Source organism: Aethalodelphis obliquidens, unplaced genomic scaffold (genome assembly GCF_003676395.1).
Source record: "Aethalodelphis obliquidens isolate GAN/ISIS:26980383/991018 unplaced genomic scaffold, ASM367639v1 scaffold26, whole genome shotgun sequence".
Taxonomy (NCBI): Eukaryota; Metazoa; Chordata; class Mammalia; order Artiodactyla; family Delphinidae; genus Aethalodelphis; species Aethalodelphis obliquidens.
The window spans coordinates 9,151,511-9,179,307 of NW_020837970.1; the positions used below are offsets into that span (position 1 = coordinate 9,151,511).

At 35.8% G+C, this 27,797-nt stretch overlaps 1 protein-coding gene and 1 pseudogene across 2 annotated transcripts in view; one reads left to right on the top strand and one right to left on the bottom strand.

Moving 5' to 3' along the window:
* Window positions 1-27,797, bottom strand: part of VPS13C (vacuolar protein sorting 13 homolog C) — a 174,952-nt gene that overhangs the window by 76,490 nt on the left and 70,665 nt on the right. For both annotated transcript variants that reach the window (XR_003436379.1, XM_027123201.1), the window contains exons 21-35: window positions 27,651-27,774; window positions 26,190-26,307; window positions 23,412-23,541; window positions 22,516-22,603; window positions 21,721-21,860; window positions 17,741-17,894; window positions 16,019-16,098; window positions 14,370-14,429; window positions 11,595-11,757; window positions 10,712-10,828; window positions 9,743-9,846; window positions 9,379-9,546; window positions 8,574-8,878; window positions 6,671-6,818; window positions 5,508-5,616 (exon numbers count right to left, since the gene is read on the bottom strand). Coding sequence is in view for 1 of the 2 variants with exons in the window: in XM_027123201.1 (XP_026979002.1) it covers window positions 5,508-5,616; window positions 6,671-6,818; window positions 8,574-8,878; window positions 9,379-9,546; window positions 9,743-9,846; window positions 10,712-10,828; window positions 11,595-11,757; window positions 14,370-14,429; window positions 16,019-16,098; window positions 17,741-17,894; window positions 21,721-21,860; window positions 22,516-22,603; window positions 23,412-23,541; window positions 26,190-26,307; window positions 27,651-27,774 (2,008 nt within the window). In the remaining variant the exon portion in view is untranslated. The remainder of the gene's footprint in view (window positions 1-5,507; window positions 5,617-6,670; window positions 6,819-8,573; window positions 8,879-9,378; window positions 9,547-9,742; window positions 9,847-10,711; window positions 10,829-11,594; window positions 11,758-14,369; window positions 14,430-16,018; window positions 16,099-17,740; window positions 17,895-21,720; window positions 21,861-22,515; window positions 22,604-23,411; window positions 23,542-26,189; window positions 26,308-27,650; window positions 27,775-27,797) is intronic.
* Window positions 1,801-4,622, top strand: LOC113629087 (intraflagellar transport protein 88 homolog; annotated as a pseudogene).

Consider the following 27,797-nt stretch of genomic DNA (forward strand, 5'->3'; position numbering starts at 1 on the left):
CACAGCTCTAGCCCTTAGAAAGCTCATGGCTTAGTAGAAGAAACATATATACTTAAAATACAAACAAAATAAGAAGGCCCCACCTAGTCACATTAAATGGACAAATGTTAATAGTCTCTAGATAAAGTACGTAGAAAGCACAGAACTAAGCATGACACTGTCATGAGAAGGTCAAGAAAGTCTTAATAGGAGAGTTATAATTCAAGTAGAACTGAAGGAGCTCCTCACACAGAGAAGAATAAAATAAGAGGTAGTAGAAAACCACAGAGAGATAACATATCAGGATAGCTTTTGCAAACAGAATGGAGTTTGATATGGTTACATCATAAGGAGGATAATAAGAGCTAAGGCTTGATATGAAAGAAGCGGGGGGAGGGGGAGTTAAAGCCTCTTACGCCATACCAAGAATCATAAGTAAAACCATATGAATATGACCCTGTTGTCCTGAAATTCACGCATCCTGAAATGCAGTAAAATTGCTTTCTAAACTGTAATACACAACACTAATAATAGCTATCACTTGCAAAGTACTTAATCTCTGTGTTGGATGTTGTGCTAACAGACGTTCACAGACTATCTCATTTAACTCTTATAACAACACTTTAAGGTAAAACCTTTACATTGTCCTTATTTCACATATGAGCAAATTGTGGTCCAGACAGATTCAGTACCTTGTCTAGTGTTTTCCATATGGAAAACCACGGCTGTTAATTATTACCTTTAAGAAAGCAATGCATAGGGCAAGGTTTCTTAACTATCACCTTATTTCAGCACTGTTCCAAACATAATGTGATTGAGGGAAAATAATTCTACCAAATATTTTGCTTCTAGAAAACAATTCCTGGAACAGGCAAAGATTTCTTAAATAGGAAATAAAAAGCACTGATCATTTTTTAAAATTGTGTATTAGAATTCATTAAAATTAACTAATTCTATTAAAAGAAAACCTATTAAGAGAGTGAAAAGGTAAAGCACAGATAGGGAGAAGATATTTCTACACATACACTAACATGTATACATATAACCAGCAAAGGGCTCCTAACCAGAATGAATAAACAACTCCTATACACCAATTAGAAAAAAGACCATACCTCAGTAAAAATAATGGTCAACAGACTTGAATGATCATGTCATAAAAGAGGACATCCAAATGGCATATGAAAAGGTTTTTAACTTCATTAGTTACCAGGGAACAAATAAAAAACAGAGATACTACTATATAACCACCAGGATGGCTAAATTTTACAAGACTGAGGATAGCAAGTACTGGTGAGAATGTGAAACAACTGGAACTCTCATACATTGCTAGTAGGAAAGTAAACTGGTTCAACCACTTGGAAAACTGTTCAGTATAGCCTGGCGTAAGTGACTGAAGCGAAATGTAAGCTAACATATGACCCGGTAATTCTACTCCTAGCTATATGTCCAAAAGAAAACAGTATATAAGTGTGCCGAAAGACTACAATGACATTCATAGCAATTTTACTCATGACAGTCAAATACTGGAAACAGGAATAAAAAGAACAAACTAGCGCTATAGACATCAACATGGATGAATCCCACAAAACGTTGAAAGAAGCCAAGGGATCCGCGCGTGGCAGCGCTGCAGCCGCACAGCTCTCTGCTGAGCCCCAGAAAGGCCGCGCCGGCCCCGCCGCGCTCGTGGTCACGCTGCTCCCCTCGCCGCGAGGGGGGAGAGGGCTCGGGGCGGCGTGGGTGCCTACCGCCCTCCGAGGGGGCCGTGGGGACGGGGCGCAGGGACTCTGCCCCTGGCCCGTGCCCACACCCCCAGCCCGCCGGAAGCCGCGCGCGGCCCTCAAGCCCCGGACCCTGAGTTCGTCACGCGAAGCTCCGAAATCCCCGGCAAGGCTCTGCGGAGGCACGAGCTCGGGCCCGCTCTCACGGAGGTACAAATGATGCAAAATGGATACCTCGCCCCAGAGACAGATGAAGATGATCTTTAGTCTGGCTATAATGACTACAATCCAACCTATGATACCGAGGAACTGGAGAATGACACAGCTTTTCAGCAAGCTGTGAGAACTAGTCATGGCAGAAGACCTCCCGTAACTGCTAAAATACCAAGCACAGCGGTTGCTAGACCTGTAGCTACTGGGTATGGGTCCAAGACATCCCTGGCATCAGCAGTGGGAAGACCAATGCAGGGGCTCTTCAGGATGGAGTTACTAGACCCATGACAGCAGTGAGGGCAGCTAGTTTTACCAAAGCAGCTTTGAGAGGCTCTGCGTTCGACCCCCTCGGTCAGTCGTGGGGCCCTGCACCGCCCCTGGAGGCCAGGAACGAAGACAGCCGAGAAGAAAAGATGAGACAAGTGGAGAGGAAAGTAAATGAGTCAGTAGAAGAAAGCTGTATTGCTAACTGTCGTGGAGACTTAAAATTGGCCTTAGAAAAGGCAAAAGATGCAGGAAGAAAAGAGAGAGTCCTGGTGAAACAAGGAGAACAAGTTACAAGTCCAGAAAACATCAATTTGGATTTAACTTAATCAGTTCTTTTCAACTTGGCCAGTCAATATTCAGCTAATGAAATGTATGCTGAAGCACCAAACACCTATCAAGTTATAGTGAAAAATAAGATGTTTAGCAATGCAGGGCGGTTGAAAGTGAATATGGGAAATATTTATTTAAAGCAAAGAAATTATTCCAAAGCCATTAAATTCTACCAAATAGCCTTAGATCAAATTCCAAGTGTCCATAAAGAAATGAGGATTAAAATTCTGCAGAACATTGGAGTTAACATTTATTAAAACTGGGCAGGGCTTCCCTGGTGGCGCAGTGGTTGAGAGTCCACCTGCTGATGCAGGGGACACGGGTTCGTGTCCCAGTCCGGGAGGATCCCACGTGCCGCAGAGCGGCTGGGCCTATGGGCCATGGCCGCTGAGCCTGCGCATCCGGAGCCTGTGCTCTGCAGCGGGAGAGGCCACGGCAGTGAGAGGCTCGCGTACCGCAAAAAAAACCACACACACAAAAACCTGGGCAGTATTCAGATGCCATTAATTTATTTGAGCACATAATGAGTATGGCACCAAATCTGAAGGCAGGCTTCAACCTAATTCTTAGTTACTTTGCTGTTGGAGATCGAGAAAAAAAGAAGGCATTCCAAAACTTGATTGCTGTTCCATTAGAAACTGATGATGATGATAAATACATTTCACCAAGTGATGACCCACATACTAATTTAGTGATTGAATCTATAAAAAATGATCATCTAAGGCAAATGGAATGTGAAAGGAAAGACATGGCAGAAAAATACATCATGACAGTTGCAAAACTCATTGCTCCTGTAATTGAAACATCTTTTGCTATAGGTTATGATTGGTGTGTTGAAGTGAAAGCTTCTCAGTATGTAGAGCTGGCAAATGATCTGGAAATAACGCAATTACATACCTGAGACAAAAGCATTTTAATCAAGCTGTAGAGACCTTTAAAATGTTTGAAAAAAAGGACAGTAGAGTGAAGAGTGCAGCTGCACCCAACCTCTCATTCCTGTATTATTTGGAAAATGAATTTGCAGAAGCCGGTAGCTATGCAGATTTAGCTGTGAACTCTGACAGATATAATCCGTCAGCTCTTACTCATAAAGGGAATACAGTTTTTGCAAATGGTGATTATGAGAAGGCAGCTGAATTCTAAAATGAGGCTCTAAGAAATGATTCTTCTTGTACTAAAGCACTTTATAATATTGGCCTTACCTATAAGAAGCTAAACCAGCTTGATGAAGCTTTGGACTGCCTCCTGAAACTTCACGCAATCCTAAGAGACAGCACCCAAGGCCTTTACCAGATAGCAAGTGTATACGAATTAATGGAAGATCCCAATCAAGCTATGGAATGGTTAATGCAGCTGATCAGTGTTGTTCCAACTGACTCCAGAGCTTTGTCTAAACTGGGAGGATTATATGACACTGAGGGGGATAAATCCCAAGCATCCCAATATTACTATGAGTCATATAGGTATTTCCCGTCCAACACTGAAGTCAACAGGTGGTTCGCAGCCTATTACACTGAAACCCAGTTTTGTGAAAAAGCCATTCAGTACTTTGAAAGAGCTTCTCTTATACAGCCTACACAGGTGAAATGGCAGCTGATGGTAGCTAGTTGTTTTAGAAGAAGTGGTAACTACCAAAAAGCATTAGATACTTACAAAGATATTCACAGAAATTTTCCAGAAAATGTTGAATGTCTATGTTTCTTGGTACATCTCTGCACAGATACTCAATTAAAAGAAGTTCAAGAATATGCAACAATACTCAAGAGATTGGAAAAAATGAAAGAAATCAGGGAACAGCGCATCAAGTCTGGCAGGGATGGCAGCGGGGGTCCCCATGGCAGGAGAGACAAGAGCGCTGGCAGTGACAGTGGCCAGAACTGTGGCTCCGGTAGCAGAGGCAAGCGGCTCAACGCCCAGCTCTGAGCCCTGCCTGGGACAGACGAGCCTCATAATGAGAGCAGCAGTAACAAGGAGCTAGATGCCTCCTATGTGGATCCGCTTGGCCCGCAAATAGAAAGACCCAAAACCGCAGCCAAAAAGAGAGTCAACGAGGATGATTCTGCTGATGAACAGTTAGGAGATGATTTGCTTCCAGAATAATATATATTTTAATATATTATTTATTAAAGGAAAAAAATCACCTTACAAGAGAATACTCATGTTAAAGTTTGGATTAATTATCCAAACTTTAATTTTGCACACTGTCAAAACTTTAAATAAGTGTATTCTGTTCTATGAGTATGCATTTAGATTTTGTTTCGCTTTTAATGGAATAAAAACGTGAAAATTAAAAAGAAAGAAGCCAAAAATGAAAGTAAATTCTCTATGATTCCATTTATATGAAATTCAAAAAGAGGCAAAACTAATGCATGATATTACAAATCAGAATGGTACTTAATTCTGGGTGGATTCAGGGTCAGGGTGGGTGTTTGGTATTGATAGGTAAAGGCATAGGGAGAGCTCTAGGGTGCAGTGCTGGAAATGTTCTATATCTTAATCATGGTGATTACACTGGTGTAGCCATATATAAAAATCCACTGAATTGTACACTGAAGATTTGCACACTTTACTATATGTATTAACATACTGTAAAAAAGGTTTTTCCCCCCCGGAAAAAAGCCTGTGCTCCGCGACGGGAGAGGCCACGGCAGTGACAGGCCCGCGTACCGTAAAAAATAAAAAAAAAAAAAGTCAGATCAAGTATGCTACATAGCCTAGTGCCAACTTAAAATGTTTTTTTCTCTATACATGCCAAGTTCAAAAATTTTTCCAGAATTCACCTTCTTTATGGCCTCCGCCTAACTCATGCAACTTAGAAATAACTGACTTTACTCAACTTAAAAGCAAACTATGGTTTTATTCAATAGCATCTTATTTGTTTTCTTGGTAATACAAATCGCAATTTGTAAATATATGTTTGTTTACTTCATTTTTATTGTTTGTCTCCCCTACAAAATTGTAAAAAGACATTTATTACACCACCTACTGTCAACCTCTTACCTGTCTCTTGCACTCTTGGTTTCACTTTACTCAAGTCTTCAGTAGCCTCACCAAGATTTTCTGCTAGTATTCGAAATAAAAGATTAAGATCTTCTTGATTTAGATTAACCTGTGAAATATGATGTTCCAAGAAAAGATAAAGATATTTCATTTTAAAATGAAACAATTTTAATATGGAAAACAAATCCTTAGTAACAAAACACTAAGGACAGGATACTCTTAACATTGACTAAAAAATTATATAATCACTGTACACTCAAGTATTCCACTACTTATGTTAAAAATTTCATTTTCAAATATAAGACAGTGTTTGGAGAAAAACAATGTGATTTACAAGTCAATATTAGTTTCATCTACTTAACCAATATGACCCTTAGTGAAAGTTAATAATTATTAAAGAAATCAGATCACTTTTTTTAATAAGTGACTTTCAGAACACACATAAATTCTACTTTTTAAACAATAACAATTTCAACGTAATAAAAATGCCACCTTCAATATGAAAAATCGGCATTTCACTCAATGCTATAATTATCTGAGGGGTACTCAGATATCCCTAAAATAAAAGAGTATGTATATAATACATAAAATGAGCTATAATTATAATACACTAATAAATAATTTACAAACAGATCACTGCTAACGTGTACACATAACAAATTTAAAAGCTAAGTAGCATTTAACTGAAGATTAAATTCTACTAAAATTAATAAAGATCCTGTTGGACAGTATCACACTGAAATTTTCCTTACAACAATCAGTAAAAATTCCACATTTCATTTAGATTTATAATGAGAAAGTCTTCAGAGTCTGAACTTTCAATAAGAAAGTTTTTTTCTGGGACTTCCCTGGTGGCGCAGTGGTTAAGAATCTGCGTGCCAATGCAGGGGACACGGGTTCGAGCCCTGGTCCGGGAAGATCCCACATGCCGCGGAGCAACTAAGCCTGTGAGCCACAACTACTGAGCCTGCACTCTAGAGCCTGTGAGCCACAACTACCGAAGCCCGCGTGCCTAGAGCCCGTGCTCCACTACAAGAGAAGCCACCACAATGAGAAGCCCACGCACCGCAACTAGAGAAAGCCCGCGCGCAGCAATGAAGACCCAGTGCAGCCAAAAATAAATAAATTTTTTAAAAAAAAGTTTTTTTCACTCATATACTCACATTCATTGACTCAAGATGACCTTTAATTTCCACAACAGGCACCTTGTGGTACCAAGATGCAGCTAGATTCCGATTTACATAAAACTCCAAATTAATTGGATGCAACAGCTGAATATCAGGATGGGAGATGCCTGGCTGGATCACTGTCCTAATGAAAAATATAATTGATATATATGCATAAACATAGGGGTAAATGCAACATATCATTAAAAAAAACACAAAGCCCAAAGTTGCTGCTCTAAACGTTGATTTGAAACAACGCTGTTTTAGTGTTTTCTAAACTTGGTCAATAATTAATTTAATCTACAATATACTAGCATGGACAGATTAAAACACAGCTGTCCCTTGAACAACACGGGGGACTAGGATGACAACCCCTCCATGCAATCATGTAACTTATAGTTTGCCCTTCATATTTCGGTTCCTCTGTATATGTGATTCCTCCATAACCACAGTTCTAAACAACCACAGGTTGTATAATACTGTGTTATTTACCACTAGAAAAAAATACCTGCGCGTAAGCAGAACCATGCAGTTCAAACCCGTGCTGTTCAAGGGTCAACTGTATATGACATACAATTAGCCTTTAAGAAAACTTTTTTCTTTAAACAGAAGATAGATGACAACCTGAGTAAATTTTTAAAAGAAACTGATATTTTTGAAGCTATGGGGGAAATCATCAATACAGTTGTTCAAGGACTGATATGTGTGCTGGTACAGAGATTAGAGAAAAAAATGGCAAGATGAAAAGTAAGCTATTTCTAAGTTTATAAAGCTCTTCAACCAGGATTCTTCTCTGGACTTGTCTTATAATCATTCCTTTTGTATTTAAGATAATTAAATCTCCTTGGACGGGGTAGAAAATGATTTCAAAATGAACATACACACTTTCAAATGTCCTCTGGTGTGAGCCCTAGAGATACATCATTACTTACACAGCATTCCTGCCAAAAATGTATAAGCTCGATTAAATCACGAGAAATCACTCAGACAAAACTAAATTGAGAGTCATTCTATGAAACAACTAGACTGAACTCTTCAAAACTGTCATCATCATGAAAAACAAAGAAAGGCTGAAGAACTATCCCAGAATAAATGTCTATCAGTACAGAAATCCCCCTCACTAATACAGGATACAATTAAATGCCACATGTTATCCTGGATTGAGGGGAAAATTCTTGGAATAACTGGTAAAATCTGAATATTGAATGCATATTAGATAATAGATTATATCAATGTTAAATTTCCAGAATTTGATAATTGTGGTTATTATGTAAGAGGATTAATGTCCTTGTTCTTAGGAGACACATGCTAAAGCACTCTGGGGCAAAGCGTTAAGGTATCTATTCTCAAATGGTTTAGCAAAAAATGTTTTAATTTCCAATTATAAAATAAATCTTGGGGATGTAACATATAGGATGGTGACTATAGTTAATAAGACTGTACTGTATATTTGAAAGTTGCTAAGAGCATATATCTTAAAAGTTCTCATAACAAGAAAAACATTTTCTGTAAATATGTGTGGTGATGGATGTTAACTAGACTTACTATGGTGACCATTTAGCAACACATACGACTATCAAATCATTATGTTGTATACCTGAAACTAATGTCATTCATACCTGAATAAAAATAAAATTTTAAATTTTTAAATATTTAAAATGATAATATGTATATACAGAGTTAAAGCAAATGTAAATAATTGGTGAATCTATTTGAAAAATTATAGGTACTATTTTTGCAATTTGTCTGTAGGATTGAGATTTTTCAAAATAAAAAGCTGATTAAAAGACAGTTCTGTGCAACAGAAGTATGTTGAGCATGAATTTCAATAGTCATAAAATTTCATAGACAATATTAAATAATACTTAAATATCAATACATAATTATTGAAAGAGCATACCTAGAAAGCTTAAGTTTTGTTAGCTGCACATCCATTCTATCAATTACTGGAGGGTCTGAGTAGTCTTCACCAGATATCAGACTGAACTGATTGTGAACTCTGATTAACCCAAGATCTACCACTACTGCATTGGTGGAAATGGAAGACTGTGGGATGACTATAACTGGTGCTTTCAAATCAATATTGATAGAAACACGAAAGCTCCTCTGGGCAAAATCTTTCACACTTGTGGCAGCCTTTTCTGCAGCCTGAGCAGTGGCAGCACTCAGAGCCTCTTCGGCTGTCTGGAAATTGTTCAGGAAGTTCTGTGGACACAAAATAAAAGGAGTAATTCAAACAGGAGGACAAGCACATCATTTCTAACAACATCTTCTTTTTATTTATGTGCTAATTTTTTTCAAATAAATAACTTTCAGTTTAGTCCTATTTTTCTAGTTAGGAAAGAATTACTGATTATCCATCCATATTTATGAGCTACCTGACAAGGGCTAATTATAATTACTTATATGGCTGAGGAACAGAGAAAAAAACAGTTTTAATAGTTTTTGCACTTGAGAATTTGGATTCATTATATTCCAGCAAAAATAATTCCAGTTCTAGACAATGCTAGACAAAAATCATTATGATTCAGATTTCAACTGTTAAAGAAAGTTTTTGACCTCTACATTAATCCATAAATAACATCAATAATCAAATCAATGCACAACCTGACATTCAAAGTTTTAAGATTTGCAATAATCATAATTATCAGACTTATTTTAAGTATTTCTAAGCCAAAAAATCTATATATAAATAGTGACTTTACCAGAAGTGACATGAGGAATTTATGGAGATAGACAATCTGAATACAGCCAACGTTCAGTGACACCACACTATCCACTTTGGACATGTCAGTATAGGAATCCCCCTCAGTAGCATCTGGATACAAATCCAAGTTAAAATGAAAGACTTCATTTCCCATTATTGACACAGCCTGAAAAGCAGAGATTTGAATGCACTCCATCCAATCGACAATGACAAAATAAAATCCCAATTTAAAAGGGTTTATAATCATTATAGAAACATTTTTCTATCAAAATATATTTTATTAGTATTTTAAAAATAAAATATTTTAAAATAAAATCTCACATTCAATCATCAAAAAATATTAATGATTTACTATCACCTACTTTTTTATGAACTGTCTTAGGATCAACATCTGTGACAATAATATTTTCCAATCTGGCAAATAGTGACTGTTTTCTTGACTGAAGAGAAAGGGAAGAATCAAGTCCTGGAAGAGAAATTATATTATTATAATTTCTATAGATACCATAATAAGATCTGAAGATTTTTCTTCCATTGCATAACTTTATTCTGTAGGTGATATTCTTTATAAATTTAGCAAGGTTTGAACTCACAATTGATAAATAAGTGCAATATTAGATATTTTTAGTTTTATGAACAATGAAACCTATAAACTCATTAAAAAATAATTATTTGAATTTTCAACCCTGTGAAAAAACTACATCTAGTGCAAATAGATTATCTTAGGATTTTAGTAAATTCTTTACACCTTATATCCAGTCATTTACATGGAGACTATAAGAGTTTCATGAATCAAATTCAGACTAGTAGATGCACTGCCAGTTTAGAAAGAACAAAGAAAAACCCTAGTTTTCTGGGTTTTAAGTTCTTCAAGAATTGTCTTAAACATATTCTTTACCTTTACCAGATCACAATGAGCTGGTAAAGACAGAGTCAGGGAAAAAAACTACATTCATTTTAGCAGATTTTGCCTAAAAGAGCATAATGGGCTCATAGGATTTGTTCTTCATGATAAGGTTGCTTTGCATTTGTACCAAGATAAAGTGTATTCACAGACCTTAAACTGAATTCTGGGTTGACACTTAGCTCATCAACAGCATCCCTACATTGACATTAGTATTCCTTTCACCTCTGAGACAACTCTCAAAAGGGTCCAAAACACCAGTATGTGTGGTTCAACTCTCAAAGAGTTAAGAAAACATGCAATCCAATTATGTCATAAAATAAAATAATCCAGTTTTCAGAGCCTTCCATTTTATATATACTTTAGCATTGCAAAAAACAAAAAAGCTTATCTTTTGAACAATTTTTAATATCATGAGAACTTTTACCTTGAATCTTGATTTCAGCAATATTGTTCTTCTCATCACAAACAATAACACAGAAAGCATTCAACTTGGCAAACAGCCTGAAGTGAATAATGTCACTCTCCTTAGAGGATACAATCACTGCATATAAACAAAGCAATTCTATCACAGTGGATTCTGGTAATATACACTCTATTAAGGTTTCTTCCCTATATTAAGTGAACCATGGTTCTGCTTAAAATAATTTTAAAATTCTCAAATTCTTAAGTATTTCAAATACTTTTTTTTGCTTTATATATTCTTTATATATAGTTTGCATTTTTAATAGTGAGATGTACTACTTTGATAATGTAAAAGCAAGAAAAAACTTAAAATACATAAAGATAACAACACTGAAACTCAAGGAAGTTACTGAATATTAAATAACATGCCTATGGTCCCATAGTTTAAGTAGCAGAGTCAGGATTTGAACTGAGTTCTTTCTGATCCAAAAGCTGGGCTCTTATCCAATTCGATGCTATCCCTGAACCCTGGCCCTCATGTCTCTGGGTCTTGATTTCCTTATCTGTAAAATGTTAGGGAAGATTAACCCTCTATGGAGTCCTTTCAGGAGCCGCTGAGAGGAGGAAGAGCTCAGAATAAATACAGGTCTTCTTCCCCTAATACTCATATAAAGACATCCCCCATCACCACCAGAATAAGAACAAAAACATTTTTTTTTAAACAACAGTATTAACTACATTTATGTTACATATCAGGCACCCATGTATGACTCAGTTTGAAGGAAAGAACAAAGGTAGGCAAAATGGCATGTACATGACTAACCAGATGGTCTCTCGTAAGATTCCCCATTTAGCTCTACAATTCTAACTCTTACTAACAAGAAACAAAACAGTGTTTTTCATACTTTTCTGCAGAGCTGAATTTTTTTGTTGCTTTTCAGTAGAAACTTGTACTTCCTTGGTATCACCCATGTTTTGGCCATCTGATGGAATTATGGTTGTCAGGTAATTAAGAGAAGAGAGAAGAGCTTGTGTATGCAGCAATAGGTTTAAAGATGAAAAAGCCACCTAGAAATATTTTAAAAAGAAAATTAGTTCCCAGGCCAATTATACCAGTAGTCTGCATGATGTATACAAAAGGCTCCTAACTAGGCTTGCATCACTGCTGTACACCACTTAAAAGGAAGAGAGAAGAGAGGAAGACTCACAACTCACAGTCCTTAAACAGGCAATATATGGAGAGTAAATTATACTTACACATTTTGGGGGTTCATTTGAGTATCAAGGTAACCTAATTACTCCATTTCCCAATCCTAATTACCATAGAGCCTACAATCTGCCTGTCATGGTCATTCCAAGATTGAATATATATATCACTTTTTTGAATCTTCAGTGATTATTATTATGATTATATAAAACATATAAGTTAGAACATGAAACTCCAGAATCACCATGTATTACCACCATGTTAAGAAATGATTTCAGGCTCTGCAAATGGCTCTGCACATGGCCATTGAAGCTACAGTGTCAGCAGAAGCTGGTTCGCACTAGGAACTCTGATGTGAAGGCCTGGGCGTGAGGCCTCTGCATGCAGCACCCTATGAGCAAGTGCATCTACACTAAGCACAAAGGAAAAAGAAAAAGCTTGTGGGATCTTGGTTCCCAGGCTGGAGGTCAGGCCTGAGCTCCTGTGGTGGGAGCACTGAGTCCAAACTGCTGGACTAACAGAGAACCTCAGACCCCAGGGAATATCAATCAGAGTGAGGCCTCCCAGAGGTCCTCATCTCAGCACCGAGACCCAGCTCTACCCAACTGCCTGCAAACTCCAGTGTTGGACGTCTCAGGCCAAACAACCAGTAAGACAGGAACAGAGCACCACACATCAAAAAAAAAAAAAAAAGAAACGACAAAAAAATATGTTACAGACGAAGGAGCAAGGTAAAAACCTACAAGACCAAATAAATGAAGACGAAATAGGCAACTTAACCTGAGAAAAAATTGAGAGTAATAATGATAGTAAAGATGATCCAAAATCTCGGAAACAGAATGGAGAAATACAAGAAACATTTAACAAGGATCCAGAAGAACTAAAGAGCAAACAAACAACGATGAACAACACAATTACTGAAATTACAAATACTCTAGAAGGAATCAAGAACAGAATAACTGAGGCAGAAGAACAGATAAGTGAGCTGGAAGATAAAATAGTGGAAATAACTGCCGGGGAGCAGAATAAAGAAAAAAGAATGAAAAGAACTGAGGACAGTCTCAGAGACCTCTGGGACAACATTAAACGCACCAACATTCGAATTATAGGGGTCCCAGAAGAAGAGGAGAAAAAGAAAGGGTCTAAGAAAATATATGAAGAGATTATAGTCGAAAACTTCCTTAACGTGGGAGAGGAATTAGTCAATCAAGTCCAGGAAGCACATTGAGTACCATACAGGATAAACCCAAAGAGAAACACGCTGAGACACATACTAATCCAACTATCAAAAATTAAATACAAAGAAAAAATATTAAAAGCAGCAAGGGAAAAGCAACAAATAACATACAAGGGAATCCCCATAAGGTATGGGGATATGGGGATATACGTATGCATACAGCTGATTCCCTCTGTTATACAGCAGAAACTAACACAACACTGTAAAGCAATTGTACTCTAATAAAGATGTTAAAAAAACAAAGATTTCAAATGTGACATTCATGAGATTTAAATATAAAATATGCAATTAAGAGTGAGTTCTCAGTCACTAAATAATCTTCTAAAACCACAATTATGGTCCTATCATTTAAAAATAAAGAATATATAGCTTATAGGAGAAAATATATTTTTAAAAACAGTAACTCCAGAAACCTAAAATAGCAACACAAATTGTTTTAAAGAATATATGATTTTCTAATAGTGAACTGAAATTTCTTAATAATCACTTTTTATATAAAAGGACTTCTTTTCATTGTTTCAAGACACTAAGTGGATACAAAAATTATTAAAAGGAAGATTCAATATTCAACAGATTTTCCCATCTCTCAAAAGTATAATCTGGGGCTTCCCTGGTGGCGCAGTGGTTGAGAGTCCACCTGCCGATGCAGGGGACACGGGTTCGTGCCCCGGTCTGGGAAGATCCCACATGCCGCGGAGCGGCTGGGCCCGTGAGCCATGGCCGCTGAGCCTGCGCGTCCGGAGCCTGTGCTCCACAACGGGGGAGGCCACAACAGTGAGAGGCCCGCATACAGCAAAAAAAAAAAAAAAAAAAAGTATAATCTGAAACTCATTTCTCTCATTTTCTTTTTACTGTATCCTAAAATTACATTTTGCCTCTTCTTCCTCTACTTGAGTACCTTAGTATAGCTCCAGAAGTACTCAACATCTCTCCTTATATTTCACATACTTTCTGAGCCCTGCATTAAAAGACAGTATCTAGTTTGGTTTGTTCAGAATCCTGTTGGTTCTTTGTAAATCAAAGTTCCCTCATCTATAGCATTCCCTCCTTTAGAAATAATTAGGATGTGATACAATGAGTTAAATAACAGTATTATTATCCTGAATCATAAACACAGAGCATGGTAGACATTTATGAGGCTAATTTATAACTTTTAATGGTTCCTCAAAGGATACTGAAGACTTACAGAGTAGGTTATTTTCAAACAGGATCTATTCTTTTAACAGAATTTCTTACCTTAAGTGTTTGTTCAGTTTTTTCAAAACTAGTTTGAAAACTGGGTCCATTCTTATCAGCCTAAAAAAAACAAAAAAAAGAAAGAAAAAAAAAGTTCTAAAGAAGGAATTAAGACCAAAGTAAATGAATCATTTACTTATAATCTGTACTTATTTATATTTAGTTATAACTATTTTTAAATACATTATATATTTAATTTTATTACCATTATTATAAAGTTACATCCAAATCTATTTATTTATCGTAAGAGTAAAATCTTGTCCTCCTCTTCAAACAGAGGAGAGCATGGCATCATTCACTTTTGGGAAACTGCAGCTAGGGATCAGAATGATAAACTCTGAGGGTTAGAAGGTTTAAAGGTAGTCTAGCCCATCTATCACCTAATGTTTAAATACCTTTAGAAAGTCTTCAGCAAGTCTATTTTAGGATATCTCCAGTGAAAGAAACCTCATTTTCTTAGAAATCCAAACTTCAGAGAAGTTTGATTTAATGAGGTCTTCACACTGAATCAAAAATCTGTCTCCTGGGACTTCCCTGGTGGTCCAGTGGGTAAGACTCCGTGCTCCCAATGCAGGGGGCCCGGGTTCAATGCCTGGTCGGGGAACTAGATCCCACATGCATGCCGCAACTAAAGATCCCACATGCCGAAATGAAGATCCTGCGTGCCACAACTAAGACCCGGTGCAGCCAAAAAAAATAAAATAAATAATCAATCGATAAATAAATACATATTTTTTAAAATCTATCTCCTATCATAATAACCAATTGGTTCAAGTTATGTCCCTTGGGAACATACACAGTAAATTCAAAGTTTTACCTCCTGTGAGAAGCCTTCTGGCTAGATCAATATCCCTGCCTCCCTGCTCCCATAATGTTTTGTGTTCTTCCTTATTAAAGAATAAACACATTATATATTTTTTGAATTTTATTTTATTTTTTTATACAGCAGGTTCTTATTATCCATTTTATACACATCAGTGTATACATTCCAATCATAATCTCCCAATTCATCACACCACCCACCCCCTGCCACTTTCCCCCCTTGGCATCCATGAAACACATTATGTTTTAATTGTTGTTTACCTATCTCCCTACTGGTCTACAAATTCCTTGAGAACAAAGAATGTTTTTCATCTCTGTATCCTAACACAACCTGACACAAAAGACGTTCAACAGTTATTGAATAATTAAATAAATCAACTAATCTTGAATGAAGCTGAATACCATCAGCTCATATAACATTCTTCAACATTCTTCATATAACATATTTTTGAGTCCTTCTGGATCCAGGCAATTCTCTTCTGAACCAAATTCAATTTGACTTTATCCCTTTTGATGTAGGATACTTAGCCAAATATCACCTACACATACAATGAATGTAGGTAGGTGAATGTGCCCCAGAAGACAGTAGTAGGACCTACTTTACCCCAGGCTTCCATCTTTGTGGACAAGAAGTGTGACTTTGTAAAATCCTAGTCCTTACTTGAGTGAAAGAGAAAGAGGTGTGCGAATGAAAAGAGAAACAGTAGATATCCCTAGGATTCAAACCTATGATACACAAGAGCCTTTAATAATCTACTGTCATCTTTTTCCTGCCAGAGGATAGTTTAGAGTATACAATAAATATATAAACATTCTATGACCCTTACCTTAATGTACTCCGCTTTTAAGAGATCTAATCCAGGTTTGTCAGAAGAGCTAATCAAGTGAAGGGGCTTCTTTTTGGACCCTAGATTAAAGAAAAAGAAAAAAAAAGTGTTTCAAATAAATTGCTCTTTTTTACATTTGGAATTTCCAACATGTCCTTTTCTTCTTAAAAAATTTTATTAATTAAGCTTTAAAAAACTACCTGCACATATTTTCATGGTTATTAAATATTAAGGTCATCACTGGTAAAGAAATAAGCCAATCCAAATCCTTACCTTACCTCTGACATCCAACTTACTTAAAAACATGCATACTGTATTTATTTTCTCTGATCGTACATCTGTGTTCAAAAGTAATCAAAACTTCTCTAGATATTTTTAAGACCATACGTGCATTCGTAAGGCAGTAGAAGACTACGGGTGTTAAGAATCAGGAAATATGAATTCTAATTCATCTCTACCTTTACCAAAAGCTATTTAACTTCAGCTTTCTCAACTACATAACAATGAGGTTGAACTAGAAAAACATGTAGTATTCTGTTGAGCTCTAAAATTTCATTCATATTAAAGAAATTTAAATAATTTTCCTTTGTTTAGACTAAGAGAAGGCTTACACAGAAGAGGAAATAGTTTTTTGAAGGGAGGGGAATTGTTAAATTTCTTTAAATTTAAAAACAACAGGTACCACCAGATGTCCTCTATATCCTCATGTACATGTCCCAAGGAACTACCTCCAGAAGCCATGGAGGGATAAGTGATTTATCCACTCTTTTATCCATCTTTTATTATTTGCAGTTTTATAACTCCTGTTTCTGAGATATCTCAGAATTTTCCACTGAAATAACCTTCTCTAAAGGAAAAAATAGCCTAGAAAATTTACTATTTGTATTTTTCCCCTTAAGACAATAATGTAAACTCCATCTCTCCACAGTGCTTATAGGAGCTTACTAATACATAAAACATTTTTCTTCTAAGCTGAGGTTAATTTTAGTTAGAGCTGTTTAAAAAATAACAAAAAAATAGGTCTTTATATTTGATTAAAATACTTGGCAAATATTAGGTAACCTTAATTACTGTAGATTCATCCATTCCTTCATTCCTCATCCAATGAGTATACAAGATGTACACTGAAATGCATAAACCATAAAAGCTTCTGAAAGAATTACTTTTATGTCCCACCATTTTCATAACCTGATGCTGCTTCTGATATATGAACACTACTGAATCAAAAGAATAAGAACTTCAATATTATAAGACCAGAGATAAATTCTAGGTTTTGCTATTAGTAAGATGCATGGTCTTGAGTAACTCACTTAATCTCTCTTTATTTAACCTTCCTTTGTTTGTAAAATGGGAATAATACTCCCTATATAAAGGGGATTTATATGGACTCTCTGAGTAGATCATAGTAGTTAAGAATACAGACCCTAGGGGCAGATTTCTAGGGTTTTAATCATGGTTCAGCCACTAACTAACTAGCAGTGTGACCCTGGGTAAATTATGTAACCAATTTATGACTTTGTTTCCTCTTGTGTAAGTTGGAGATAATAGCATTGCCTATCTTATAGCATTGTTACAAGGATTAAATGAGTTATTATTTATAAAATGCTTAGAACACTGCTATTATTTATTATAATTATTACTATATAAATGAATGTGTTTCAGATACTCAAAAGTAATACTAAATCTGTTACTGTCTATTATTTCTAATTTTATGGCTATTACCTTGAATTTCATAGTAATCCAAGCTGATTTTCTTTAAGTAAGTTACCGCAGTTAAATCAAATGTTCTCATTGTAGACTCTGTTCCTAACTGAGTAACATTAAACACTAGAATTGTATCCTCTTCCTTCTGTTGTTTGGTAAATTCCAAAATCACCTAAAACAATCAGGACAGCCAATGAAAGGCAGATAAGTACTTTGAATCATACTTAAAAATACAAAATCCTTCTTCATATATACAGTCATGACCATAGTAGAAATTTTGCTCATACTCTTCTATTACCATCAAGTTATTTACCATGATTGAAAGTTATCATCTTTTTGGGTTTTTTTTTTTTTTTTTTTTTGTGATATGCGGGGCTCTCACTGTTGTGGCCTCTCCCGCTGCGGAGCACAGGCTCCGGACGCACAGCCTCAGCGGCCATGGCCCACGGGCCCAGCCGCTCCGCGGCATGTGGGATCTTCCCGGACCGGGGTACGAACCCGCGTACCCTGCATCGGCAGGCGGACTCTCAACCACTGCACCACCAGGGAAGCCCGGAAGTTATCATCTTAAATTCTATTATTAAGAATATAACTACATCTATCTAAAAATCATGATGAAATTTTATATCCTTATTGATTTACCTTTTTAATTTAGTAAAAATAGGCATGTATGAATTCTTCCTGAATATGATTTTTTTTTTTTTTTTTTTTTTTTTGCGGTACGCGGGCCTCTCACCGTGGTGGCCTCTCCCGTTGCGGGGCACAGACTCCCGACACACAGGCCCAGCGGCCATGGCTCACGGGCCCAGCTGCTCCACGGCATGCAGGATCCTCCCAGACCAGGGCACAAACCCGTGTCCCCTGCATCGTCAGGCGAACTCTCAACCACTGTGCCACCAGGTAAGCCCCTGAATATGATTTTTTAAAATCTTTATCTCAAAACTAAAAGTCATGTCTGGTGATATAAGAATCATCTCCATTAATGTCAAAAAGTATGACGACATTTACTATTACACTACTATTCAAATTTATTGTAGAAATGATAGCCAGTATATTTAAACAATGAAAAATAAAACATATATGTTGCCATTTTTAAAACATCCAAGTTCTTTGATCTCCGTCAAGAGATGGAGGTCTTTGCCCCACCCCCACAGAATTTGGGCAGGGTTGTGACTGCTTCAATCAACAGAGTACAGGGCTTCCCTGGTGGCGCAGTGGTTGAGAGTCCGCCTGCCTATGCAGGGGATACGGGTTCCTGGCCTGGTCTGGGAGGATCCCGCATGCCGTGGAGCGGCTGGGCCTGTGAGCCATGGCCGCTGGGCCTGCACGTCCGGAGCCTGTGCCCCGCAATGGGACAGGCCATAGCAGTGAGAGGCCCGCATACCGCAAAAAAAGGCCATGAAACTTCCACCTGGGATTTCTCATTCTGGGGGAAGCTAGTTGCCATGTAAAAAGTTCAACTACCCTGAAGCTGCCATGGTCAGGAGGCCGTGAGTTGGTACTGTGGTCAAAAGTCCCAGCCGAGGTCCCAGCCAACATCCAGCATCAACTGCCAGCCTCCTGAGTGAGCCACGAGGCCCACTGAGAGCTCAGGTCACTGCTACTCTAGTCAAATGTGACTGAAGGCATGTGAAAGACTACATGCAAAAATGACTAAGCTGGGCCCTTCCAGAATTCCTAACCCACAAAACTATTAGCAAGATAAAATAGCTGTTTTGATAAAAATAGTTGTTTTGAACTATCAGATTTTGGGGAAACCTATAAGCCAGGCACAATAACTGGAAAAATATAAATGCTAAAAAAAAAAGCAAAAACTAATATTATTAGCAGTGATATAATCATATACCTAAGAAAAATCAGGGGCGTCAACTGAAAAACAGAAACAATAAAACAGCACAGTAAGATATTCAGTACTGAATTGATATACAAAAATAAATTTCAAATAAATCAATGATTTAAATGAAAGCATTAAAATCATAAAATAATAAATAAAATCATGGGTAAATATTTTTGTAATGAAGGATAATTTTCTAAACACACACTAAAACTAGAATATAAAGAAAAAATTAGATTTCACCACAGAAATATTTAAAACTTCGGAATGGCAAAAAAAAGGTCAAATTGGGAAAAATATTTCAAACAGCACTATTTTTTCTTAGATGATTTTGATTGTTTATGACTTTAGTTCATTCATTCAATACTCAATAAAATATTTATTGAGCATCATCTTCCATGTATGAGGGTGTGCCAGCCACTAAGAACATCAAAACGACCAGGACAGACAAAGTCCTTGTCTTCAAGAAGCTTACATTCTAGGGAGGATGGGGAAAAGCAAAGGTTGCTATTTTGTGTTGTGTGGTCAGGCCTTTCCAATAAGATGGCATTTCTAAAGGAAGTAAAGAAGCAAGTCATGCAAGAAAAGTTTTCCAGGCAAAGGAAACAGCAAGCACAAAGAATATGCTTTGGTATACAAGAAAGTACAAAAGGCAAGTGTAAGCTCCATGTGGAAGAACTCTGCTTACTGCTGTAGCTCTAGTATCTAAAACAATGCCTGGTACATGACAACACTTGATAAACATTTATGGAAGGAATAAATGAAATATGGCTGAAGCAAAATGAACAAGGAAGAAGAGAACAGCAGATGAAGCCAAAGAAGTCACATGGTGTGACTTGTAGGCCATGGGAAGAATTTAGCCCTTTACTGTGAGTGAGATGGGAAGCCTGTGTAGGGTTATGAGCAAAGCAATGGCATGAACTGACTTTGCCTCTAAAACAATCACTCTAGGGACTTCCCTGGTGGTCCAGTGGTGAAGAGTCCACCTTCCAATGCAAGGCACACAGCTCGATCCCTGGTCGGGGAACTGAAATCCCACATGGCATGGGGCAACTAAGACCACATGCCTCAACTAGAAAGAGAAAACCTGCACACCACTAGAGAGAAGCCTGCGTGTCACAACAAAAGATCCGGCATAACACAACTAAGACCCAATGCAGTCAAAAAGATAAATATTTTTTTTAAGAAAAGATTAAAAATAGTATCACTCTAGCTACAGAACAGAGTACATGATGGAAGCAGAGAGACAAGAGGCTACTGCAATAGTCCAATCAAGATATGATGGTGACATGGACAGTGCAATAGCTGTGGAAGGGAAGAGCAATCATTTGAATACATTTTGAAGGTAAAGTCAAGGGGTTTTCTGATATGTTAGATGGGAGTATGAGAGAAAGACAGAAGTCAAAGAAGTCTAAACATGGAGAACATATCTTTCTTTAAACAAATACCAATAATACTTAGATATAAAGCAGTCAGTAAGAAATACCTCCTTTTTATACCTTTTGTGTTTTATTTCAAAGCAATGCATATTCATTTAAAATTTTTTTAATATATATAAAAGCAAACAGGCAGGAATGAAAAACTATAATCCCACCACACAGAGATGAACACTGTCATTTATTTTAAAAAAAAGTGTGTGTGTATGTGTGTGTTTATTTTCTAAATGGAATCATAATATCCTTGGAATTGTAATCGCTTTTTTTTTCCCCAAATAAAGATATGCGTTGACCATCTCTCGATGTTGATGTTTTCTTTTATTACTACCAGACTTTCAATGGCTGTAAAAGCCGTGTTGCAAATTTAGGTTGTTTACATTTTTCTAAATTATAAACATGACAATAAACTACATTATTTGGCTTAAAAGTTGAAAAATATTAAAGTAAACATGTCACAGAAATTTTCTACAGAAAAGAAAATCCTAACTAAGAGTCTCGAGCTTTTCCAGAATAGATCAGATGTACCACAGATCATACTTGTATCAGTTTTTACAAAATAACATTTCATTTTCTTAGAAGTATATGTGTGTGTGTGGGGGGGGGTGGCAGTAGGGAAGATAGAGTACCACATTTTAAATATACTTAATGTTTGGGTCTAGCATTAGACAGTTTATAAGGACAGCAGTAACAAGAATATATTTGTTTATGGACAAAACAAATATACATACTTCTTTAACTTCAAACTTCAGTAGAAGATTAATGAGCTCCTCATTTGGGGCCTCAGCAACCTTTTTTATGTCTGACCCTTTCATACTTTTACCAGTCTGTGTGTCTCCATCCTCAGCATCAAAATACTCATCATCAGACTCTAAAGGAAGAAGACAATTGACTTGAGAGAATGTCCATCGAAAACTGCATAAAACACTCAAACTGAAATCTCTCAAAAGTAAAATTCATTTATTAGATATAACCTTCATATTCAGAATCAGAATATAGCTTCTTTCTAAGTCCCACAGAGTGACTCAACCTGGCATGGGATAATCATATATAAAATCAAACAGCCCTTCTATTTTCTTCTTCAACACTTCTGATTGTTTTTCACTTTAGTTTATTTATTCAATTTTCAATAAAATATTTACTGGGTATCATCTATCACATATCCATCTGTACCAGCCACTAAGGACACCAGGGTGACCAAGACAGACATTATCCTTGTCCTCATAAAGTTTACATTCTAGTTCAAAATGAAAAAAGATCAGTTAGACCAGAGATAGAGAAAAGAATCAAGTAGAGATCAGGGCAAAAAAAAGCAGCTTATTTAGAATCTTAAACACTGTCAATCACAAAAATACTTTTATTCAAACAAAGAAACTTGGCCTTAAATAAAAATAAATGACTCGAAGTCTCACTGTTGGTTAGTAGCACAACTGGAAATAAAGCCAGTAAACTGCTATAACACTTTCACAATTCCTTTATTTTTGAAAAGTTTATCTCTAGGTTTGGTTTAATAAAGAACATTTTACCTTCCTCCCCTGATTCCACTCCATCTAGCAACAGTGGCGTACCAAGTAGGCCTTTTGTACTAGCTGTTGTTATAGGAATTGAGGATACCTAGAAAATAATACAAAAAGTTTTCTAAACATACTAATTTAGCAGGATTAAATGTACATAAATGAGAGAAGTACTGAAAAAGTAATAGAGAATAGAGAGAGATGGAAAGACACATACACAGCACACAAATCTTCCAACAAAGAATGTTATGCAATCAACTAATGGCTGGCTGGAGTTTACTTATTATTAAGACCACCACCTGCATTTACAAGGGCAGAACCATGTATAACTCTAGTAGATAAGTCTACCTATCATTGTGTGGCATTCAGTTGCTGTCTATTACAATATTAATTATACGTCTTTTTGACAGGTCCCTCGAAAATGGTATCGACATTAGTTGGCTCTCAAATTTCATTTCAAAGTAAATGGAAGTCCAACATTTATGTTGTAAAGATCAATTCCAAGTAAAGTGATCTAGAACTTTTCAGTCTAACATATAAGAAAATTTTATAATGATCATTTTATTTTGCAACATTTTAAAGAAGATTTCTATATTTAGCTTTATTTAAAACACATTTCCTAAATTTGAAAAACATTTTTCCTTTCATTTATGTATCTTTCTTTCCGTTATTCCCTATAACAGACTTTCTACCACCACTCCAAAATGAAAATAGGCTACAGTCTTTATTTATTCAATGCCATATGCAGTTCTGTACAGAATCAACCACATTAAACCTCAAAAATGTATCAAATAAAGGAAACTGGCCCTAAACAATACTGAAAAACAAAACAGCTCACAAAAAGATGGAAAAAAATCACCATATATACAAATATAAAGATATTTAGCATTTTTATTATCTCCATTTACCTGTCTCTCTGGAGACTGTGCAGATGATTTCTGTGGCAAGGGTATACTGTTAATCAAATGTAGCATGTCTTTCATCTTCTGATCAGAAATTCTCACGTGCATCAGAGGAAGCCCTCCAGATACTTTAAATCTAAAAACATAATTAATTCAACTACAAGGTATCAAGGTCCAGCTTCTCTATACTATGGAGGTGGGGAAGGGAATGGAGAAGAGACTACATTCTGGGGTCAAAGTTACTTTGGATATGTTTTAATCTAATTATATTAATGCCTCAACATTGCCAGGGAATGGGAAGCTCTATGTAAGCCAAGTTTTGTATCCTTCTTAAGCAGCCAAACCTTAAGTTAACTAATTTTTAGGAAGACATTTTCAAATACAAATTATCTATGTTTTAAAACCTAAAACACTATACATAACATTTCCTGGTATCAAAAATTTCTCATTCTGAACATCAAAGAGTATCTACCCCATCATTCTCTATCCCTTCACCTCCCATTATTTCCTTTCATAGCATTTATCAGCACCTGACATAGCATATGTATACTTGTTTATGTCTCCTCTGGTTAAAATATAAGCTCCATGAGAAGGCTATCTGTTTTACTTACTGCTGAATCACTGTTGTGCTTTCATCAGGTGCTTACTTTTCAGCACGTGCTTCTCTTCTGCTTCCCTATTACACCTAACTGCCTGGGTTTGCTTGTCCTAATAACTTTGTGGCAGCTATCTGCTGCTCATAAAGCTCTTTCAGGTTGTTTATCTTTGACTTCCTAACTAAGCTTGAACAGCTCAAGCTGACAGATGCCTAACTACTAAACGAAGAATGATTTTTCTGTATAATGCAACCACTAATGTTCAACAGAGGCCAGTTAGCTGTTCCTACCTCAAAGGACTGAACTTTCTGTGAAAGTACTCTGTAAATTGAAAAGCACTGTAAAAATGTGAGATGCTTCTTCATTATTTCTGAAACATTGCATAAAACTAATATCATCCCAAATAGAGGGACCAGATAAACCCTCCCTACTAAAATAACTAAAAAAATGGACAAAATATGTGAAACAACTGTTTCAAAGACACTGGACATCAGTCAACAAAGGAAAGTTGAAAGATGGGAAACAAATGACTAAAGTTGTACAAATACCCAGTTTACTGACTGAAGAGTTTCAAAATGTGTAGGGTACAGTTAAGCAGCATTTCAAGGAAAATTTGAAGCACTAAATGCCTGTATTAGAAAAGAAGAAAGGTCTCAATTGAATGGTCTCAGCTTCCATCTTAAGAAACTATGAGAGTAAAACAAATGAAACCCAAAGTAAGCAAAACAAAAAAGCAATACTGTATGTGAGAGTGGAAATCAATGAAATAAAAAACAAATACAGTAGAGAAAATATTTGAAACCAAAAGCTGATTCTTTCAGAAGATCAACAAAATTGATAAACCTCTAACCAGACTGATCAGAAAAAAAAGAGAAAAGGTACAAGTTACTAATATCAAGAGTGAGAGAAACAGCAACACTACAAATTCTCCACATATTAAAAATGTAAGATGGAAATATTATAAACAATTTTAAAACAATAAACTCAACAACTAAGACATGAAAGACAAACTTTTCATTGCTATCAAAGATCACTCAAAAAAACAGATAATCTGAACAGCCGTATATCTATTAAAGAAATTGAATTTAAGTTAAAGAAACTTAATTAGTAGTTAAAAACCCTCCTCCAAAAAAGAAAACTCCAGGCCCAGGTGGCTTCACGGGTGAATTCTACCAAACATATAAGAAGGAAAAAATACCAATTCTACACAACTTCCCTCTATGAAGCCTGATACATTGATGCCAAAACAAGAAAATAAAAGCACAGATCAATATCCCTCATAAACAGAAATGTAAGGTTTTAAAACTTCATAACAAAATTTTAGCAAGCCAAGTCCAACATTTTAAAAGAATAATACATTACTACTAAAAGAGCTTTATCTAGTAATGCACAGTTGGTTTAACCTCCAACTGATAAAGAGTATCAATGAACCAAATATACACATACGAATAAATCTCTAATCAATTATACTGAATGAAATAAGTCAAAAAAAAAGAATTACAACTCTATGATTTTATTTATATAAAATTCTAGAAAACTCTAACAAACCTTTAGTGTCAGAAAGATCAGTGTTGCCTGGGGATTGAGGGGAGAGGAGTTAGCAGGTAAGGATATGAGGGAGAAAATACAATGGGACACAAGGACTTTTGAGGATGATGGATGTGTTCATTATCTTGACGATGGTGATGGTTTCATAGATAAATACTTACGTCAAAACTTATCAAAATGTACACTTTAAACAAACATAGTGTATTAAACGTCAGTAATACTTCAACAAAGCTGTTTTTAAGAAGGCAGCAGATAATTTCATAATTATCTACTTAAATTCAAAATTCAGTTTCTACTTTCCATTCCCTTAGATTATTCTCAAGATTTTATATGGTTCCATAATCAAAAGAGCCTATAATTTTTGAAGATTTTATATTTCAATATTGAACCTTGAATTCGATCCATTCAAAAACAGGGATAACCAACTTTCACAAAATGTAAAAGCCCAAGTACTTCTGAAATAAGAGAGGTGATACATAATTCAAATAAACATTTCCTTAAAAATGTATTTCTGCTGTAAGATAATCATTATTTTTTTCTGTCCTTCAGAAATCTAGCTTTGCTTTCTTAAAATTCAGTAACTGATGCAGATATATTTCACCTTGTTGATTTTATAATATAAAGGAAACTCATACATTACCTAGCCATTCTAATGTCTTTTTCCACCATTGCCTTGGCCAACTCAACGTGAATATCCATGGGTTGCAATATATGCATAGTTGATGGATGCTGAAATCGACACTTTTTCCAGTTTTCATCTTAAAAAAATTTTTTTAATTAAATGACTAGTTTTTATTTATTAATTAGTTTTAGATTATCAGATTTTCTATGGAAAAGTAACCTATTAGAAAATAATTAACAAATATATTCAATGATGACTTTTACTTCTTTCAACATACAAGCTAAATGACCTATATTTTTTAACACAGATTGACAAAAGTCAAAGACTATGATATAAAAATAATTTTAAACATTTATTTGAAGAATGTTTTCTAATAACATCTTACATTTTAAAGCAAACAGGGAAAAAAACCTAAGAATTTACTGCCTTGATTCCAGAATTAGAGATCAAGGTTGGGGAGTTGCCATGAAAAAAGGAAAAAACAGGGAAAGAAAGACAAGAAAAATAGAGGTTTCTGGGGGTCCTAAGTGCAATAATTCTAAAGCAAAAATGAGTTTTATCAAGCAAGATTTTATGACAAAATCTTCCAAATAAGAAGGTTCCAAAGACAGACTTCCAATAACTGAAAGAACTCTACACAGATCTTAACTGATGGCAATGAATGAACATCTTTTATTGCTTATAATTCAAACAATTATTATTAAGTACATACAAAAGAAAAGGCAGCTTTAATGGTCTGTATAGGTACTTCTCTTCAAGGAATTAATAGGCTCAATCTATAAAACTAAGTAGAGCATTATATATTTACGTTTTAATAAATCTCATTACTCCCACTATAGTATACACTCTGCACACAGAAACTATGTCCTTTCCTTCAGTGACCTACCAGAGTGATATACTCAAGGATACTTTGCAAATACTTATTATTGCTTCTAGAAACTAAAGAAATACAGAGAACCAACAATCTTCATTTAAGCAGTAGAAACGACCAAAGCTTTTGGAAAATAATTAAATTCACTACTTTTCGGGTTTAAAGACTATATCCATACTTCTCAGGTATCTACAAAAGTAAAAAACATACTACCACTCAAATAAAGACTAGGCTAATAGTAAAATATTTAAAAATAAAGGCAGCAAGGGAAAACAACATTGAGACATCCCAAACACACTGGGACAGAGGAACATAAGCCAACTGCAACTTCTATTCCATATTCTGGGCAGTTTTATGTCACTTTAAAAAAAAACAGGCAATGACTGGACTTAGATTCAAATGGTACTAAGTACCCTAAGATGAACAGCCACATCTCTGTAATTGTGACAAAGATTTTCACTGATGGGCTCCTATTTGGTTCCCTTAAGTGACCAACAGTATATGTGTTCAAAATGTTATCAGGGTTGATATACACGTAAACATGCGTATCTATTTACCAATGCTACTCAACATAATTTCAAGATCCTGAAAACTGAGCAACAGTTTACCTGCTCTTGCAAAGAGTAGTTGCACACTTTTTATTTCCACATCAAACTTGTCATATGCCTTATCCATTATTTCTTCCAGAGATGAATTACTAGTCTTCTGCAAACCCTGATCTTTACTGTTAAGCTGAAATGGAGAAAAACCTTCAA